General features: G+C 38.9%; 1 protein-coding gene and 1 long non-coding RNA gene across 2 annotated transcripts; one reads left to right on the forward strand and one right to left on the reverse strand.

Annotated features, from left to right (window-relative positions):
• The first annotated feature begins 12,795 nt into the window (after positions 1 to 12,795).
• On the forward strand, positions 12,796 to 14,343 carry LOC107786529 (uncharacterized). The gene is made up of 3 exons (XM_075221325.1): positions 12,796 to 13,101; positions 13,483 to 13,561; positions 13,676 to 14,343. Exons 1-3 carry the CDS (start codon positions 12,796 to 12,798, stop codon positions 14,341 to 14,343), a joined length of 1,053 nt encoding a protein of 350 aa, XP_075077426.1.
• A 799-nt stretch (positions 14,344 to 15,142) lies between these two features.
• Positions 15,143 to 20,453, reverse strand: LOC142164308 (uncharacterized). Its single transcript, XR_012695094.1, has 2 exons — positions 20,002 to 20,453; positions 15,143 to 15,634 (listed from the first exon to the last, which is right to left on the reverse strand). It is a non-coding gene; the product is annotated as an uncharacterized LOC142164308 (long non-coding RNA).
• Between the last annotated feature and the right edge of the window lie 277 nt (positions 20,454 to 20,730).

Genomic DNA, 20,730 nt, shown 5'->3' on the forward strand with positions numbered 1-20,730 from the left:
TGTTGTCAATTCGTCTAAGGTCCTAATAAAAAAATAGATTTGCGTCCTATGTTTGTAGCTCTTTAATTAAATTGTTTGCTTGATATAAATCTATACCAAATGCGTATAAGTATTTTTCAAGTCCTAACTATACAAATTATAGATTTTCAAGGCCGCAGTAAGGATGAAATATTTACCGATCACTTAATAGTTTATACTTATGTGTAAAAATGCATGCCATTGTCTCCCAAACGATTATAGTAGAGTCGCTCATTTAATATATAAAATTAATGAGTAGATCACGCCCCACTTTTTCATACATCATAGTCGGAAAGGATTACGTATCCATTGAAGAGAAAGTATGGATCTTTACCCTAATTTAATTTAAATACGACTCAAATATCTTTATGTTGTAACATGAATTAAATATGTTTCTTTAAAAAAAAAAAAGCTCTTTTTAAGAATAATATATTTGAGAAAATCTTGAACTAGATTAATATAGGCTCTTGTTCTCATAAAATCTATATATTGGAAGTAAATAAATTAAATTACTTTCTTTTCAAAAATTTCACTTGGTATATTAGTTAAGTTTCTTCCATTTAATTACAATCCCATTATCATAATTTCCACATACACGAAAAAACCCTATAAATACAACTATCTCCTCTTCCTTTTCTTCACTCAAATTCATTCTCTATTCTTCTTTTTTATGATCCTAATATGTAGAGGCGGATTTATGTGGAGGGGGTGGGGTACATGCACCCATGCTCCCCTCCCTAAGGTATGTATAAACAGTACCAATTTTAAAATTATCTATATATATAAGTTTGTGACCACCCATGCTCAATTGACTACCTTGGTGCATTGGTAAGTTGGTGCCCCCGTGTACCCTAGGTCAAGGGTTCGATCCCTGTCCCTTCACCTTTTTTATATTAAGTTTTTTTTTTAAAGTTTCTTTTGGCTAAAAACATGGCCTACATTTTTTAGGGGGAATTAGGGTATATACAATAAAATCCCTAATTCCTAAAAACAAAATACACAATCTATCTCCTTGCTCTGTATCCCTCTCAACTCTCTCTCTCTCTCTCTTTCTCTATCGGCTCTATGTGTCTGGATTCTTAAAGAAAGCAGCATTTCTTCTCCACGTTCCTTTAAAATTCTCAGCCTCAGGTATCTAACTACTCTCTCCTTGCTCTGTATTTTAATTCTCTCACTGTATCTTTCTTCTCCTCTTGCTATTGCCCGCACTCTCTTTCCCCGTTCTGCTCAATATTTGAATCTCTTGCCGAGATTTTGTCTTGTTGATGCCTTGATGGTGATTCTGAATTTCTGATTGTTTATTTCTTAAATGAGAAGATGTTGAATGCTATTTCTAGTGAAAGTTTGGGAGAGCTAGGGCTTTAAAGTCTTGATTTTTGATAGTTTATAGAATTTGTGCACATATTGTGTTTGAGAAAATGCTTGGCCGAGTCAAAGATTGAAATCCATGGGAAAAAGAATTTATGTGAAGGAATTTAGTGGGACAATAATTTAAGTTTAAAATATCTCCATATTAAATAAGCATAAATATGTCATATTAATTTGAACAAGGAACTGCATATACTATTTTGTATATCTAATCCTTTCCGACTTCGTTTAAATTTAGTCCAAACAAATTTAGTTTTAAAACCAAACAATATATTTAATAGTTATTGTAACGACCCGACCGGTCGTTTTGAACTCCAGCGCATCGTTCGGCGTTTTAAGGCCTTGAGTAGCTTCACTTCAGGTATTATGACTTATACGTATGGTCGGAATTGAATTTCGGAAAGTTCGGAGTTGGATCGAAAAGAAAATTCTCATTTCGAAAGCTTTAAGTAGGAAGAATTAACTAAGATTGAATTTTAGAGTAAACGACCTCAGAATCGGGATTTGAAGATTCCAGAAGGTTCGTATGATGATTTCGGATTTGGGCGTATGTTCGGATCGGGTTTTGGATGCCCCGGGAGCTTTTCGACACCTATTGTGGAAGTTAGCATTTTAAAAGAATTCCATAAATTTGGGTTGAAGTACATTTTGATGATATCGATATCCGTTTGGAATTATGAGTCTAGGAATAGCTCCGTATGGTAATTTCGGTATTGGGAGCGCGTCCGAAAGTGGATTTGGAGGTCCGTAGGTCATTTTGGAGTCATTTGGCTAAAGTTAGAAATTTGAAGGTTTTTGAGAAATTTGACCGGGAGTGGACTTTTTGATATCGGGTTTGGATTTCGATTCCGGAAGTTGGAGTAGGTCTATAATGTCAATTATGACTTGTGTGTAAAATTTGAGGTCAATCGGACCTGATTTGATATGTTTCGGCATCGAATGTAGAAGTTGAAATTTCTAAAGTTCATTAAGCTTGGAATGGGGTGCGATTCATGAATTCAAAGTTGTTTGATGTGATTTGAAGGCTCGACTAAGTTCGTAACGTATTTTGGAACGTGTTGGTATATTTGGTTGAGTTCCCAAGGGCCTTGGATGGATTCCGAAAGTTTAACGGATCGATTTTTAGACTTGAGAATATTCTGAAGCTTAATGCTTCTGGTGTAATCAAACCTACGTGACTTTGGCTACAGGTGCGAGATCGCAGGTGTAGCAATTTACTCGCATAAGCGAGAAGGGACTAGAGTTGGGGGAGCCGCAGAAGCGGACTGGAGAAGCGCACCTGCGTGTGCGCAGGCGCGAGGCAGCTGCCGCTGGTGCGTAAAATTTGTGCAGATGCGCATAGCAGGTCGCACCTGCAAAGCTCGTAGAAACGAAGAAACTTTCGCAGGTGCGAGGTCTTGGCTGGGCAGTGAGGACCGCAGGAGCGGCTATTGGACCGCATGCGCGAACGTCGGGGCTAGGCAGTGTGTTCTTTAAAAATGAGAGCTTGGCTCATTTTCACCTCATTTTCTCCCTGAGAGCCGGTCTTGGAGCAAGGTTGGAGCTCATTCTTCGTCATCAATGCCAAGGTAAGTAATCCCCACTTAGTATAAGTTAAATACATGGTTTGTATAAAAATTTAAACATGAAAATTAGTAGAAATTGTGGGAGTTTTGGTAGAAAATTTAGAATTTGGTATTTTGGATTTTGACCAAGAATTTGGGAATGGAATTGGGAATAAATCATATATTTGAGTTCATAAGGTTATGGGTAATGATTAACTTCGAAAATTTTGAAATCCGAAGCACGTGGGCCCGAGGATGATTTTATCAACTTTTCGAACGGAGTTGGGAATTGTTGTAAATAGGATTATAATGAGTATTAAAGTATATATTTATTGATTTGCTCATTTATTGACTAGTTTTAGAGCGTTGGGCGTCGATTTGAGTTGATTGAATGGCTTGGGAGCCGGTTACGAAACTTCGGAGCGAGGTAAGTCTCCTTTCTAACCTTGTAAGAGGGAATTAACCCTATAGGTAAATTAAATAAATGTTTTTACTTAATTGTGGGGGCTACGTACGTACGAGGTGACGAGAGTCCGTACGTAGCTACCATTATGCTATTGTCCGGGTAGTTTAGGACCCATATCATGCCATACTTGGAATGGTTGTGCCCTTACTTACTAATATAATCACGTAGTCATGATAAAAATTGATAAAAGAATTGTATGAGAGTAAATTTACTTACTTGAAGGTTTGTATGACATACTTGACTGTAAATGAGAAAGTTGTATTTTCTTGAAAATAATTGTTATTTGTGGATCGGGCTAAGCGTCTCGGTAGTATATAGATGCACCTATGGTTCGTGCCATTCGACCCTCTGGTAGTGCACAGGTTAAATATTTGTTGGATCGGGTCGTACAACCTCGGCATGATTTGCGCATGCTTGTATTGCTTGCCTTGAAATTTATAGATAATGATATTGCCTCCCTGGTTTGAGATAAATTGATAATTTGATATGGCATCATTGGCTGGAGATATAAATTGTTAAAAGATGAAAATAAATTTGGAAATCCCCTATTAACAAGAGAATTATTTACCTGCCTCATGTTATTGTGGTTACCGTTGTCACATAAAATCCATAATTCAGCATATCATTGGTATATTAATTATAGCCCATAGTAAGTGTCTGAGTCGACCCCTCGTCACTACTTGTTCGAGGTTAGGCGGGATACTTACTGGGTACACGTTGATTTACGTACTCATATTATACTTGTTGCACATTTTATGTAGGTACATATATGACTAGTGGCCTTGTGGGCACAGAGGCGCGGTTGTTACGGAGACTTAGGTGAGCTGCATCTTATGTACGACTTGCAGCCAGCAGAGTCTCCTTCAGAGTATTGTACTTAGTTTTCTGTCCAAATTTGTATTCCGGACAGTTATTGTATTTTATTTTAAATTCCTAAAAATTGCTCATGCACTTGTGACATCGAGTTCTGGGATGATTATGGGATGTTCAGTATTGAAATTGGAAAAAATTGTTATTTATTTTGTAAATTCATCTTTTGTTGGATAAATTGAAGTAAAATTCACGATTTCAAAAATATTAAAATGAGAATTTAATTAACTATTTAGAGTTGGCTTGCCTGACAGTGGTGTCCGGCACTATCATGACTTTTAACAAATTTTGGGTCGTGACAATATGGTATCAGAATACTAGGTTCACTTAGGTCTCACGAGTCATGAGCGAGTCTAGTAGGGTCTTGCGGATCGATACGGAGACGTCTATACTTATCTATCTTCGAGAGGCTATAGGGCTGTTAGGAGCACGTCCCTTCTTGATTCTCATCGTGCGATTTGATTCCTTTGAGGCTTATGCCTTCATTTCCTTCCCATTCAATCTTATGCGACATGAAGCGCTGGTTATAAATCGGGAATTGAGGAATTGTAATGGTACTACAGATGTGGTGCGGGATGTTTTTCCTTGTGTAGTTGCTTGGACTATTGTCATCACCTTGTGAAAGAACATTCTGTCATTTCAGCTCAGTAGATGTACTTCTGAGAGCTTTGAGGCTATACACAGGTTGCTATGATGCTCATGAGTTGTTATCGCACAGTATTGATGTGATGGTAGGATGCTTGCCTATGTCTTGGGGCAGTGAATGACTTGGAAAGAGGTTTACACGGTGCATGATTCAGAGATCCAGTATTTTATTTCCAGCAAAAGAAAGGCAATCGGACTATGAATGTTCAGGTTTGGGTTGACGGAGTAACGAGGCTTAGTATTTCGAGCATGGTGGAATTTTCATCTATGGTGTGGTGTCGTCGCCCTGGATTAATTGTGTTAAGTTTTCCGATGTTACGGTCTTCATCAATTTGCCTTCGGGGCAGGGTAGTGTGAAACAGTGCTGGGGAAGCGGTTGTCAAAGATCGCAGTGTGCGGTGGTTTAGAACTTAATCGGTGGTACGGGTGTTGAGGGCTCAAGGAAGATGATCTTCGGAAAGGTTTGAGGTTGGTAGCGATCGATTGGTTCAAGTGCTACAGAGGTTGATTTTGATTTAAGGCAACAACTTGGCAGCAGGATGAGGAAGAACATGTGGGAGGTGCTTTGCGGTGGTTAAATTTCTAGAAGGCCAAGTGTGAGAAACAGAAGTTTGGCAGTTGCTTAAAGGAGAGGGTTTGACCAAAGTGGGAGACTGGAAGAGTATCAGAGGGGTTCTGTGGTAGGATAGCTACACGCCTTGGGAAACATTTAGAATGATTTGGGATTTCATGGTGGATAGTGACTAAGTCTGCGGACTTAATTTGGAATATTGGCTATTATACGGGGGAGATTAGATACGAGGGGAAGGGGTTGCCTGATAGGAAGAATACAACATGACTTTGAATAGGAATGTACTGTCTCACCTTTTAGTTGATGTCCATGAGGAGTGAATGGACTTGTGCAGCTGGTGAATGAGCACGGGCTCAGGATGGGTTACTGATTATGTAGTAAGTGTACCTAGTGTAGCGACGTTGGAAGACGTTAGCATGTAATTTCCACATGTGGGTTATCTCCTGTGAGCAGGTCAGCAGTCGCATGGCTGACGAAGCTTCTACGAAGTATTCTACTGGCTATCTGGTGAGAGGTTGAATATAAAGACGTGGCTTGTGATTCAGAGTGTTCATGAAATGGTTAACAGGAAGATTTTGAGGCAAATTGGTGGGTTGATTGTGCAAGATCATGTCAATAGAGGATAAGGAGTCTTGGTGGAATCTAAAATTATGCAATGGTAGCTTCAAGCTAAGTGGGAGAGCCCCCACCGCCTACGAAGGGATCGCATGGTTGTCTACTTGTGAGATTTCTGGTTATCGGCATATTGGTGGGTTATTACTACTAAGGAAAGAGAACATCAGTGGTAATTTGAGCAAAGGATTGAGGAATGTGTGCTATAGTTGGCCTTATTGATCCATATTCAGGTATTGGGAAGATTCAGGATTTATGCTTCGTGTAAAGGTGATTTACAATGAAAGTGATTCAGCTGGGTGCTTCTTGAGAGGGCTTTCATGTGCTAGTGGAGCCTAGGAATTTGATTATATTCGGGACCAAGTCAGAGTGGATGACTCTCAACAACGGTCCTAGTGGATTCAAAAGTTAAAGTGTGGTGCCTAAGGATTTCGAGTCCATAGTATGGTTAAGTATTGAGCTATTGTAGCAGATTATAAAAGTGGCTTGGAGTGTTCTATGTTATCTTCAGTATGCGGTGTAGCAATGGAAGAATGGGAGAAAATAACTTCGTAATCGTAAAGGAAATATCAGAATGGGTGTACCGGTTGAAAATGCGGATGTGCGCACAAGGAGTGTGTGAGATGGTTCGTGGGTTTTGGGGGCAGTGTGGTCTCGTGAGATGGGGTCACTCAGGATGAGTGTAGATTGAGTTCGTTATATTGATAAAGGAGATGTTGTTATTTGTAAGGAAGATCCAGAGTAAATTAGGAGAAGTCCGGTTTGGTTAGCAATGGTTGAATCGGCATAATGATGGCAATGATCAGCTCCTTTAGTGTGTTGGGTTATTCATGTGATTTGTGACGGTACGTGCGAGATTTGACGATCGCCGTAACTAATCTTATTTGGAGGCTTTCGAGTATTATGGCATGTTATGTGCAAATGGATCCCGAAAGGGTTATGGTGGGTTAGACCACTACTTGAGGTTGGCATTTTCTGTAGATATGAGGATTCAGTCGCGTGTTGAGATGGTTCTCTTGGAATGAGTTAAGTAAAAGGGTTCTATGTGTTGAAGTGTTTACCCTATTAGTAGTTCGGAGGTTAAGATGAAATTCTTGTACTTTTGCGCACTGGCATGATTAAGTGCAGTGATCGGCATGGGATTCAGAAGTTGAGGATCAAAGTTGTAGGTGGGTGTCGACAAGAATGTCAAGAGCTCGGATGAGCAGGAAGGGATTCAAATGGTTAGAGTAAGTTGGTATTGTCTCTGACGTCACCTGAGATCGGTGTCTTATGTAAAAGGCTTTGCATACTGATTGCGGATTCACGATTTGATTCACAGCATTAGTATGGCCGGTGATATGGGCGTGCGAACTTGTTACCCAGTGCGGAAAGTCGTGGGAGCGTGTCCCACGGGAAGATTGTATAGGTGTGGCATGTATTCACTTGGTTGATTGAAGATTTAAACCAAGTATGAAGAGGGTTGCAATATCGATAATTTGAAAATTTATGCCTGGAGGGCGCTTGGTTCATTTGGTTGTGGATGGTGAAAGTTTGTTCCGGTTATGATGGTTGTTCTCGTGTGTTATGGGAAAAAGGGTTATTATGGATCCTTGAAAGGTTATTAGCCTAGTACGGTGCAAACAGAATCGGCTTGAGGTCTGTGGATGGATTTAAATGTGAATATGGGCTCTATGTCAGGCCGGATGTATTCATTTCAGCATAGCGCTCCTTATGGAGGAGTATTCAGATGGTTGATGTCATTTCGTTGTCGGCTATTTCATGTAATACTATATTGTGCCGTGTGAGTTGTGAAACGGCTTGATAAATTTTCTATATGTTGAGGTTCCGCATAGCGATGGTGTTATGTGAGCGGGATGGCTCTCGAGATTCAGATCATATATCGCACCTTAGTTGTGCTTGAGTTTTGTAGCGTATGGCACTGTCTGTCCTCCCAGGGATGGTATTATGCACTTAGCGTGCTTGTGACTGATATTCGGATATTTTGTAGGTATGAGCATTTTAGCTCGGTAACTAATTCCTTACAGGTTATTATGTGTGAATCAGGTGGCATGCCGCCACGGGTATGTTGTTTGGATCGGGTTGCACGCCACAACAGTGTGATGTTGAGTACAGTCCCCTATATTCTATTTTGTGTGTTTTGTGTCCCATTTTCTGAGGAAGGATCGTAACACCATTTCGGTTGTCTAGTAGTTACGTGGGTTGAGTAGTTCTTTCCAGAGTTTATTTTCCTCATGTATCACATCGAGTTTGTTGCTTATTGGCACATTGTAGCATCACATGAAACTTTTAGCAGCGTATGAGGTGGCTTATTGCCTAAACAACTTATGTTGGGTGAGACGAGATTATTGGATCCAAGATCAGTGCGATCGGATTATATAAAGTATAGTAAAGAGCAAATATCATTATTTGGTTATAATGGGGTGATGATTCTAGTCAAGAGGAGATACTCAATGATTTGTTGACTCGGCAGTCGGTTATGAATTTCTACACGTCTCTTCTGTCTTGGCGGTATTGCCAGAGTTGAAACAGGACTTATATATGTCATGAGGTGTATTGTGAGCATCGGATTCGTGAGATTTTGGCTATTATGATCAGAGAATGTTATTATGGTCATGTGAATGTTGCGGTGCATGGTGTGAATTCAGAAAAGGTATGCAGTCATGTTCTGGTACATCGTGTGGTGATTGTTACGGTGTCCGTATGTGGGAAGCCGACCTGGCAAAGAATTTCGAATGTTGGAACTGGGCTCTAAGGCTTATTTGCCTAAATAAAAGAGAATATCTTCAGATTTGATCGAGCTAATGTGCTCAATTAAGTTGTGGTAGCACGGATAGGTGCACGAGGTGTTAAACAGTGATTTTGGATAACTCCAGCGCAGTTCTTAGTACGTTCGAGGACGAACGTATGTTTAAGTGGGAGAGAATATAACGACCCGACCGGTCGTTTTGAGCTCCAGTGCATCGTTCGGCGGTTTGAGGCCTTGAGTAGCTTCATTTTAGGTATTATGACTTGTGCGTATGGTCGGAATTGAATTTCAGGAAGTTCGGAGTTGGATCATAAAGAAAATTTTTATTTCGAAAGTTTTAAGTTGGAAGAATTGACTAAGATTGGATTTTAGAGTAAACATCCTCGAAATCGGGATTTGAAGGTTCCAGCATGTTCGTATGATGATTTTGGACTTGGGCGTATGTTCTGATTGGGTTTTGGATGCCCGGGGAGCGTTTTGGTACCTATTGTGGAAGTTAGCATTTTGGAAGAATTCCATAAATTTGGGTTGAAGTACATTTCAATGTTATCGATGTCTGTTTGGAATTCCGAGTCTAGGAATAGCTCCGTATGGAGATTCCGGTATTGGGAGCGCGTCCGAAAGTGGATTTGGAGATCCGTAGGTCATTTTGAAGTCATTTGACTAAAGTTAGAAATTTGAAGGTTTTTGAGAAGTTTGACCGGGAGTGGACTTTTTGATATCGGGGTCAGATTCCGATTCTGAAAGTTGGAGTAGGTCTGTAATGTCAATTATGACTTGTGTGCAAATTTTGGGGTCAATCGAACCTAATTTGATATGTTTCGGCATCGAATGTAGAAGTTGAAATTTCTAAAGTTCATTAAGCTTTGAATGGGGTGCGATTCATGAATTCAATGTTGGTTGATGTGATATGAAGGCTCGACTAAGTTCATAACGTGTTTTGGGACATGTTGGTATATTTGGTTGAGGTCCCGAGGGCCTCGGGTGGATTCCGGAAGGTTAACGGATCGATTTTTGGACTTAAGAATTTTCTGAAGCTTAATGCTTCTAGTGTAATCGCACCTGCATGATCGCACCTGCGTGATTTTTGGCCGCAGGTGCGAGATCGCAGGTGCGGCAAATTGCTCGCAAAAGCGAGCAGGGACTAGAGCTAGGGGAGGCGCAGAAGCGGACTGGAGAAGCGCACCTGCGTGTGCGCAGGCGCGAGGCAGCTGCCGCTAGTGCGTAAAATTTTCCCAGATGCGCATAGGACGTCGCACATGCGAAGCTCGCAAAAGCGAAGAAACTTCCGCAGGTGCGAGGTCTTGGCTGGGCAGTGAGGACCGCAGGAGCAGAATTTGGACCGCACCTACGGAGCCGCAGGAGCGGCTATTGGACCGCAGGTGCGAACGCCGGGGCTGGGCAGTGTGTTCTTTAAAAACGAGGGCTTGGCTCATTTTCACCTCATTTTCTTCATGATATCCAGTCTTGGAATGAGTTTGGAGCTCATTCTTCGTCATCAAGGCCAAGGTAATTGATCCCCACTTAGTATAAGCTAAATACATGGTTTGTATAAAAATTTAAACATGGAAATTAGTAGAAATTGTGGGATTTTGGTAGAAAACCTAGAATTTGGTATTTTGGATTTTGACCACGAATTTGGGCATGGAATTGGGAATAAATCATATATTTGAGTTCATAAGGTTATGGGTAATGATTATATTCGAAAATTTTAGAATTCGGGCACGTGGGCCCGAGGATGATTTTATCGACTTTTCGAACGGAGTTGGGAAATTTTTTTTAATAGGGTTATAATGAGTATTAGAGTACATATTTATGGATTTGCTCATTTATTGACTAGTTTGGAGCGTTGGGCATCGATCTGAGTTGATTGAATTGCTTGGGAGCCAGTTATGAAACTTCGGAGCGAGGTAAGTCTTCTTTCTAACCTTGTAAGAAGGAATTAACCCCATAGGTGAATTAAATAAATGTTTGTACCTAATTGTGGGGGCTACGTACGTACGAAGTGACGAGAGTCCGTACGCAGCTACTATTATGCTATTGTTCGGGTAGTTTAGGACCCGTATCATGCCATACTTGGAATGTTTGTGCCCGTACTTGCTAATATAATCACTTAGTCATGATAGAAATTGATAAAATAATTGTATGAGATTAAATTCACTTACTTGAAGGTTGTATGAGATACTTGACTGTAAATGAGAAACTTGTGTTTTCTTGAAAATAATTATTATTTGTCGATCGGGCCGAGTGTCTCGGTAGTAAATAGATGCATCTATGGTTCACGCCATTCGACCCTCTGGCAGTGTACAGTTTAAATATTTAATGGATCGGGCCGTACGACCTCGGCATGATTTGCGCATGCTTGTATTGCTTGCCTTGAAATTTATAGATAATGATATTGCCTCCCTGGTTTGAGATAAATTGATAATTTGATATGGCATCATTGGCCGGAGATATAAATTGTTAAAAGATGAAAATAAATTTGGAAATTCCCTATTAACAAGAGAATTATTTACCTGCCTCATATTATTGTGGTTACCGTTGCCACCTAAAACCCATGATTCATCATATCATTGGTATATTAATTATAGCCTATAGTAAGTATCTGAGTCGACCCCTCGTCAATATTTTTTCGAGGTTAGGCGGGATACTTACTGGGTACGCGTTGATTTACGTACTCATACTACACTTGCTGCATATTTTGTGAAGGTACATAAATGACTAGTGGCCTTGTGGGCGCAGAGGCGCGGTTGTTACGGGGACTTAGGTGAGCTGCATCTTATGTATGACTCGCAGCCAGCAGAGTCTCCTTCAGAGTATTGTACTTTCTTTCCTGTCCAAATTTGTATTCCGGACAGTTATTGTATTTTATTTTAAATTCCTAGAAAATGCTCATACACTTGTGACACCAGATTCTGGGATGATTATGGGATGTTCAGTATTGAAATTGGAAAGCATTGTTATTTATTCTGTAAATTCATCTTTTACTAGATAAATTGAAGTAAAATTCACGATTTTAAAAATATTAAAATGAGAATTTAATTAACTATTTAGAGTTGGCTTGCGTGACAATGGTGTCCGACACCATCACGACCTTTAACAGATTTTGGGTCGTGACAGTTATTAAAGAACTTGCTCAAATACAAACACAATTAAAGTGTATAAGTTCAAACATGCATGTGCAGAACTACAGATGCCTAATTTTTGTGCCATAACTTCTTCATCTATTGACTGACATGCTTTAATGTGATTGATTTGAATTTAACAATTTATTTGACTTAAAATAGATTAAATAGAAGTGTGAGTATTTAATTTTGTAGAAACAATCCATAAGATTAAAATGGATAGATTTCTCACCAAACTGAAAAATGGTGAACCAAGTTCTAGTGCTAGTTGACCATCCACGAGTTCACAAATCGCTCCGGAAGTTCAAAGAGAGACAAATCCTTCTCTACTTTCAAATGTGGATAAGGTGCTTGATTTGAAATCTTTTGAACCGGATCCCAAAGAAAGAATACCAATTTCTAATTATGATCCTAATATTAGAGATAAAGTGAGGAGATATTATATAAACAAAGGGCCTTGTCAACCGATTGGTCATGCTTTTCCGAAAACTAAGATTGGGAGTAAAATGCATCAATTTAGTACCACTTGGTTTAGGGGACCATATTCTCAATAGTTGGAGTATAGCATAAAAGGAGATGTGGCATGTTGTATGTGTTGTTATTTATTCAAGAGTGAAATTGAAAGCTGTGGCAATGCAGGGGATGTATTTACAAAAGATGATTTTAGGGGTTAGAACAAGGGTGTGGAAAGATTCAAAGCACATGTTGGCGAAGTAAATAGTATCCATCACAAATGCTTCAATAGGATGCTAGATTTGATAAATCAACGTCAATCGATTCAATCTTCTTGTGACAAGAAAAGTGAAAAAGTAAAAGGTTATTACTGAATGCGCTTAAATGCCTCAATTGATGTGGCAAGGTTTCTTTTAATTTCGGGATTTACATTTCGTGGACATGATAAAAGTGAAGAATCTGAATATAAAGGTGGCTTTCTTGAACTTTTGGAATGGCACAGAGATCGGCATCCGGATGTGAGAAGAGTAATATTACGTTATGCTCCACAAAATGATATGATAATTTATCCAACAATTCAAAAAAAGATTGTGGAGGCTTATTCTAAAGAAACAACTAAAGCTATCATTGAAGATTTGGATGGTGATTATTTTGCAATATTAGTTGATGAATCAAAGAACGTCTCACATAAGGGACAAATGGCCTTAATTTTGTGATATGTCAACAAAAGTGGAACGGTGATAGAGCGATTCTTAGGTATTGTCCACGTGGATGATACTTCTTCCTCATCACTACAAAAAGTAATTTATTCTTTGCTTTTGGATCATTCATTAAGTAGATCCAAGATATGTGGATAGGGCTATGATGGAGCTAGTAATATGCAAGGAAAAATAAGTGGTCTCAAGTCTTTAATTTTGCAAGATACTCCCTCTGCATATTGTATTCACTGTTTTGCTCATCAATTGCAACTAGCACTTGTAGCTCTTTAAAATCATTCGGATGTGGATAATTTATTTTATGTTGTTACTAATATTTTGAATACTATTGGATCTTCATTTTAGCGCATGGAGTCACTTCGACAACATCAAGCAGATAAGTTGGAAGAGTTTCTTAAATTTGGAGAAGCCTATACGGGGCAAGGTTTGAATCAAGAACGTGGCCTCCAATGATCGGGTGATACTCGTTGGGGGTCTCATTATAAAACTTTGGACAATTTGATTGTTTTATTTCCTTTAATTGTTAATGTGCTTAAAGATATAAAGCGTGACTTTCTATATCATTTTGATAGATTTGCAGTGGGAAATCTTTTGAGCCAGAATCAAGAATTTGGATTTATTTTTATGTTGCACTTGATGTTTAAGGTGTTGTTATTTACAAATGAATTGAACAAAGCTTTACAAAAGAAAGAACAATATATTGTTAATGTTATGGGAGTGCTTTACCTTGCGAAGAAAAGATTGCAAATGATGAGAGAAACTGAATGGAACTCTTTGTTGGATGAGGTGTGCTCATTTTGTAGTAACCATGATATTCTAATTCCCAAAATGGATGAAGACTATACTCTAGGAAAGTCGAAGAGTAAGAGGTCCGAAGTTTCATATTTACATCACTTTCGTGTGGAAGTATTTTATACGGTTATTGATTTGGAATTTCAAGAGCTTAATGATCGTTTTGATGTTGTGACTACTGACTTACTACTTGGTATGGCCAGTTTGAATCTGATTGATTCATTTGCTAATTTTGATAAGGACAAGATAATGAAGTTGGCAGAGTATTATCCAAGTAAATTTGGTGATAACAAACTTCGAGAACTCGGTTTCCAATTTGATAGTTTCACTGTCTATGCTCAAAAGTGTGATAGCAGATTTCTTAACCTGAAGGGGATTAAGGATTTTGCTAGAGTGATGATAGAGAAAAAATAGGATCTTATTTGGTCACTTATATATTTGCTTGTGAAGTTAACTTTACTTATACTTGTTGCTACTGCAAGCGTTGAAAGAGCATTCTCATCAATGAAGTACATCAAAAATGATCTACGTAATAGGATGGATGATGATTTTCTCAATGATTTTTTAGTTTGCTATATAGAACGTAAGATATTTAAAACTGTAAGTAATGATGCTATTATCGACCGTTTTCAAAGTATGAAAACTCGTCGAGGACAATTGTAAAGTGAATGATATTTTTTGTGAATATAATATTAATATAGTTTGCTTGTCAACTTGTTATCACCGTAAATTTTACATAATCGAACCAAACATTTATATTAAAGATAATGGTGTACCCATGTTATTAAAATTCTGGATACGCCTCTGCTAATATGTGTGTTCCGTGTAGGATTCTTCTTCGCCGGAGGTTCCTCTCGTGGTTCTTAATGCTAATCTTAGATTATTTATATGTGTCCATATATTTTCAAAAGGTTATGATTTAGTTTTTACCTTTGTCCCTATTTACGTTAAAGAAGTTGAGAAGTATATCATAAAAAGGATCTTTTTAATTTGCAAAGGAAACAATATTCCCTATTTATGTTAAAGAAGGTGAGAAGTATATCATAAAAAGGATCTTTTTAATTTGCAAAGGAAAAAATGGTGGCTTTTTTTAGGGAGATTTAGGTGCAGGCTTTGGGATTTTTGTTTCACTTAAAACCATCCACCCGAGCTTTCTGAAAACATTGTGAGATGAGCAGAACATGAAGGGATTTGATTAGGGTTCGAATGTATCTTCGGAGAGAAAAAGCTCTATTTTATTATCTGTCTTTAAAAATGTAAAGAATAATGACTCAATGGGTCTTACAAAAAGCCACCATACTCTATTTATAGTCTAGGCATAAAACTGCCAACCCGGCAATACTGCGACCACTAAATACAATTACTACAAAAATAGCCTAATATATAAAATGGCCCAAATGAACAAATTAAATAAACAACTGCTACTGCTATGTGTAACCATTTATGATTTGGCTTAGAAGCCAAGTACTCCATTAGCTCAACACCCCCACCCCCCACCCCACCCCTCAATTTGGAGGGGGAGACCACCTTCAACTTGCCCAAGAAATGATGATGGAGGGTACCAGGGAGAGGCTTATTGAGAATATCAGCCAGCTGTTGAGAGGTAATCAAATGAGAAAGGTGAATCAGACAATCGTGAAGCTTGGTTCAGATGAAATGACAATCAACTTCGATGTGCTTGGTTCGTTCATGAAAAATAGGGTTCCTGGCAATGTACAAAGCATCTTGATTATCACAGAAGACAGAAATGGAAAGAGAAATAGTGAGACCAAAATCAGACAGTAGCCTGGAAAACCAAGTAAGCTCAGCAACTACTTTACTAAGGGCCCTATATTCAGCCTCAGCAGAAGATAAAGAAATAACTGGCTGCTTTTTGGATTTTCAACTAATGAGACAACCACCCAAAATAACACAAAACCCGAGGGTCAGGGCAGGCAGCCCAGTCACTATCTGAATATGCATGGATACAAAAGTTAGGAGAAGCTGAGTAAAACAGTCCTAAATCCACAGTCCCTTTGAGATATCTCAACACATGGAGTGCAACAGTCATGTGTGAAACCTTGGGACTCTTCAAGAATTGACTCAAATGTTGTACATCAAAGCAGATATCAGGTTGTGTATGTGTAAGAAAAAGACGCTTGCCCACCAAACTTCTATATTGATCAGGGAAAGGTAACAAATCACCAGCATCTGCATGCAACTTACAATTGAGCTCTAAAGGACATACAACAGGGACACGACAGTACAGTCAAATTGCTGAAGTAGATCAGAAACAAACTTCTTCTTATTTAGAATAACCCCACCAGAGATAGTAGAAACCTCAATACCCAAGAAGTAGTGTAAGCAGCCCAAGTCCTTTATTTTAAACTGAGCATCCAAAAACTGCTTTAAGGCAGAAATTTCAGCATTGTCATCCCCAGTAATGATGATGTCATCCACATAAACTGCTAATAGGACCAGGTTGCTCGGAGCGCCCTTGATGACCAAGGAATAGTCATTGAGTGAGTGAGTATATCCCCTGGAATAGAGAGCTTGATATAGCTTGGCATACCACTGCCTTGATGCATGTCTTAACCCATAGAGAGACTTCCTCAATTTGCACACAAAAGGGGCAGAACCAGAGAGAGCAGAAATATTCAAACCTTGGGGTAACTTCATGTAGACCTCCTCATCTAGGTTTCCATGAAGGAAAGCATTGTTGACATATAATTGGGAAAGAAACCAACTGTGCTTGATAGCCACAACTACTAAGCATTTAACAGTGGACATTTTGATGACAGGAGAAAAGGTTTCTGTGAAGTTAACTCCCTCAACCTGAGTATCCCCCCAAATGACAAGTCTAGCCTTGTACCTCTCCACACTCCCATCATCTTTGTACTTGATTTTATAGACCCATTTGCAACCTATAGGTTTCTTACCAGAAGGTGGGGGCACAATGTCCCAAGTGCGATTAGCATCCACGGCATCAAATTTCTTATTCATGGCATCTTGCCAGGCTGGAACTGAGGTAGCTTGAGAGTAGCTGAAAGGTTCAGTTTCCACGGGTGGTAAAGAGGAAGAACTAGAAAAGGAAGGAAGCTGACAAATATAATCCTTCAAGTAAAAAAGAGTAGTGTACTGCCTGGAAGATTTTCTAAGTGCTGGGGAAGGAGGAAGGATAGATGAAGGAGAGGACACATCAGGATGAAAAGGTTCTAAAGGAGAATGCAGAGGAGAAGTAGAAGGTGAAGATACATCAAAGGTAGGAGAGGCAGGAGGAATAGGAGAAGAAGAAGGAACAGGAGGAGGAAAAGGCATAGGGTCCTGATAAAGGGCAGAAGAAGGTAGAGGACATGGGAAAGAGGAAGGAAAAGAAGGAATAGGAGTAGAAAATAGGAAACATGTTTCATGAAAAATGACATCCCTAGAGACAAAGCAATTCTTAGTGTCTAAGTTGTATAGCTTGTATCTCTTTTAGCAAAAGGATAACCTACAAAGACACATGGAATGGCCCTAGGATGCAGCTTATCTCTTTGAGGAATAGAAATAGTGGCATAAGCCAGGCAACCAAAGGTCTTCAAGTGAGAATAACTGGGAGGTTGCCCATATAGAAACTCATAAGGTGACTTACTTCTAAGGATTCTGGATGGAATTTTGTTTAACAAGTATGTAGCAGTGAGAAGACAATCTCTCCAAAAGGTGACAGGTAATTTGGATTGAAACAATAAGGCTCTACAGGCTTCAAGAAGTATTCTGTATTTTCTTTCAGCAACCCTGCTTTGCTGTGGGGTGTGAGGACAGGTAGTTTGTGATACCAAGTTGACTGAATAAAGAAGAACCAGCATTGCTGGAGCCTAATTCCAAAGTATTAACACTTCTAATAGTTTGAACGTTTGCATTGAACTGGGTTTGGACCATGGCTAAGAAAGCCTTGATCATAGAGAAATCATTGCTTTTTGAACCCAGTAAATGAGTCCAAGTGGCCGTGGAAAAGTCATCAACAATGGTAAGGAAGTACCTTGAACCAGAAGAAGTAGGTATCAATATGAATCAATTGAAAAGGTCTGGTTGTACAAATTGAGCTATAAGGAAAAGGAAGTCTAGTTTGTCTAGCCATAGGACAAACAAAACAAGGAAAAGATTGCCTAGAAGAAAGAAAAGAAGACAAAGCAGAAATATGTCTCATATTTGCAAAAGGAATGTGTGCCAATCTTTAATGCCAATTAAAGTTCATATCATTCATAGCAGCATTATTACACAAAGAGGAACTAGTACTGGAAACATTCTTAGAACTAGAAGGAAAAACAGATTTGCAAGATTCAACTACAGGGCATACATGAACAGTGTTGCATGAATTGGAACTACAAAATTGAAGAATCTAATGGTTGCACTCAAGTGAACTTATACGGGCCATCCTCCTCTTTACCAAGATCCAGAGGCATATTTAGAGAAGGGGCATGTAACATGTGCAACAGACAAGAAGTAGAAGTGAATAACACTATGCAATATAGTTGTTTGATTAGCTTATGAACAGAAATTAAGTTGTATTGAAAAGAAGGAATGAACAACACATTATGAAGTATGATTGAAGGGGTCAAAGCAAAAAAACCAGTGGAGGTCACCTTCACTTTGTATCCATTAGGAAGAGTTACAAGGTAACGAATAGTTAAAGGTATAATATCAAAAAGTAGTTCTTTATTAGAAGTCATATGATCAGAAGCACCTGAATCTATTATCCAGGTGACAGAATTAATTTGAGTAAGCAAACAAAGTAAAGAATCAGAAACTGGGGTTTCAGTTAACAAAGTACCAGCAAAATTAGCAGCGCACATGAGATTGGCTTGAGTATTGGAAGAATACCCTAGCTGAGACTGTTGTAACAAATTCATCAACTGATCATATTGCTGCTTGCTCAGACCGGGGATAATGAATCCCTGACCATCAACATTGGAAGCAGCATTGATTCCCTCATCTAAAGTGCAAGCAGGTTCAAGAACACTGCCTTCAGAGTTAGTAGGTGATGCAGCAGATACATGAGTTGCAACCTTTTTACCCTTGTTAAACTTGGGATTATGTGGATACCCATGGAGTTTATAACACTTGTCAACCAAATATCCAGATTTCTTACAATATTTACAGAACAAGGTGCTCTATTCTGATCAAAGTTAATTCTTGGTGCATATGGTCTGGGAGGAGGAAGATTGGAAGTGGCACTAAGGTTGAAACCAAAACCAAAGCCAGGCTTAATTTGTGTACTAACATTGAAGGACATAGAGTTAGGATTGAACAGAGAGTTGGACTGGACTTGCCTTTGTTTTTCATCATTAAGAAGGATGTTATAAGCACTATCAAGGCTAGGTAGAGGTTGCATCATAAGAAGATTGCTCCTTACCCCCATATATGTTTCATTCAACCCCATGAGGAACTGAAATAGCCTATTATCCTCATCCACTTGCAGAATACCAAGCTTTGCAACACAAGTACATCTTTGCTCATGGTTAGTACACATTACTCCCAACTCATCCCATAACATCTTTAATTTATTGAAGTATGAGGCTATGACTAATGTACCCTGGGAAGTATAGGCAAGTTCCCTTTTTAGTTCAAATATTTTTATCCTATTTGCAGTCCCATACCTAGTTTGTAATTGCACTTAAATACTCTGAGCAGTCTCAGAGTACTGCACACTTACAGCTATCTTAGGGGATAATGAGGTTGTCAACTATGATATTACCATGTTGTTGCACCTATCCCATAATTTTTGTTCAGACCCAGCAGTAACAGGTCAGGGACATGTACCCTCAACAAAAGTTATCTTGTTTTTAGCAGATAAAGCAACTATAATCTTCCTTCTCCAACCCCCAAGACCACTACCCGAAAAAGGAGCAGGAACTAACGAAATACCAGGAATATCAGAGGAATGTACAAACAGGGGACTTGAAGGATCAGGAGAAAATGTATCAGTGGATCCCATGGCTATCACACAGTATCGACAAAACGACGAGTACAGGGAACAAAATTGCAACAAAGATTTCAAGAAAAATCCTACATACAGCAGTCCCAAACATAAGAAGAGGAAAGAATTTACCCAACTTCTTCGCTACAGGAGAAGAACGGCCTTCAAATGAAGGAAAACATATGTAACCCTAGCTCCAAACACCGAGCAAATCAGAGTCGTGAACACTTGTCGAGCCTCAACCCAAAAAGCCGGAAAATAACCCCCAACGCTGGTGTAGAGCATAGATCGACAAAAATTTCGCTCCTTTTGAAAGAAAAATCTCCGATTTTTCAAACAATCGAAGACAAGAAAACACAACCAAACTTGACCGGGGTAGGATCGGAAGAACAAGCAGCACGAGATGCACCAGAATCACCGCTCTAATACCATGAAAACATTGTGAGATGAGCAGAAATTGAAGGGATTTGATTAGGGTTTCGAATGTATCTTCAAAGAGAAAAAGCTCTATTTTATTATCTGTCTTTGAAAATATAAAGAATAATGACCCGATGGGTCTTACGAAAAGCCACCATACTCTATTTATAGTCTGGGCCTAAAATTACCAACCCGGCAATACTGTGACCACTAAATACAACTACTACAAAAACAACCCAATATACAAAATGGACCAAACGAACAAATTAAATAAATAACTGCTACTGCTATGTGTAACTATTTGTGCTTTGTCTTAGAAGCCAAGTAGTCCATTAGCTCAACACTTTCACCTTCCGTGGAACTGAACTTCTTCAACATTGTGTTTCTTTTTATTTTTAATTAATTTTTTTTCTTTTTAACTAAGAGAAAGTTACAAAAGAAGTCTAAGC

This window comes from Nicotiana tabacum, chromosome 9 (genome assembly GCF_000715075.1).
Source record: "Nicotiana tabacum cultivar K326 chromosome 9, ASM71507v2, whole genome shotgun sequence".
Classification (NCBI taxonomy): Eukaryota; Viridiplantae; Streptophyta; class Magnoliopsida; order Solanales; family Solanaceae; genus Nicotiana; species Nicotiana tabacum.

Excerpts from the sequence above, each read along its gene's own strand:
- LOC107786529 (XM_075221325.1), top strand. The coding sequence starts at position 12,796 with ATGCGCTTAAATGCCTCAATTGATGTGGCAAGGTTTCTTTTAATTTCG. Across the intron at positions 13,102-13,482 it reads TAGTTGATGAATCAAAGAAC|CGCATGGAGTCACTTCGACA; the intron begins GTCTCACATAAG and ends TCTTCATTTTAG. Across the intron at positions 13,562-13,675 it reads AGAAGCCTATACGGGGCAAG|ATATAAAGCGTGACTTTCTA; the intron begins GTTTGAATCAAG and ends ATGTGCTTAAAG.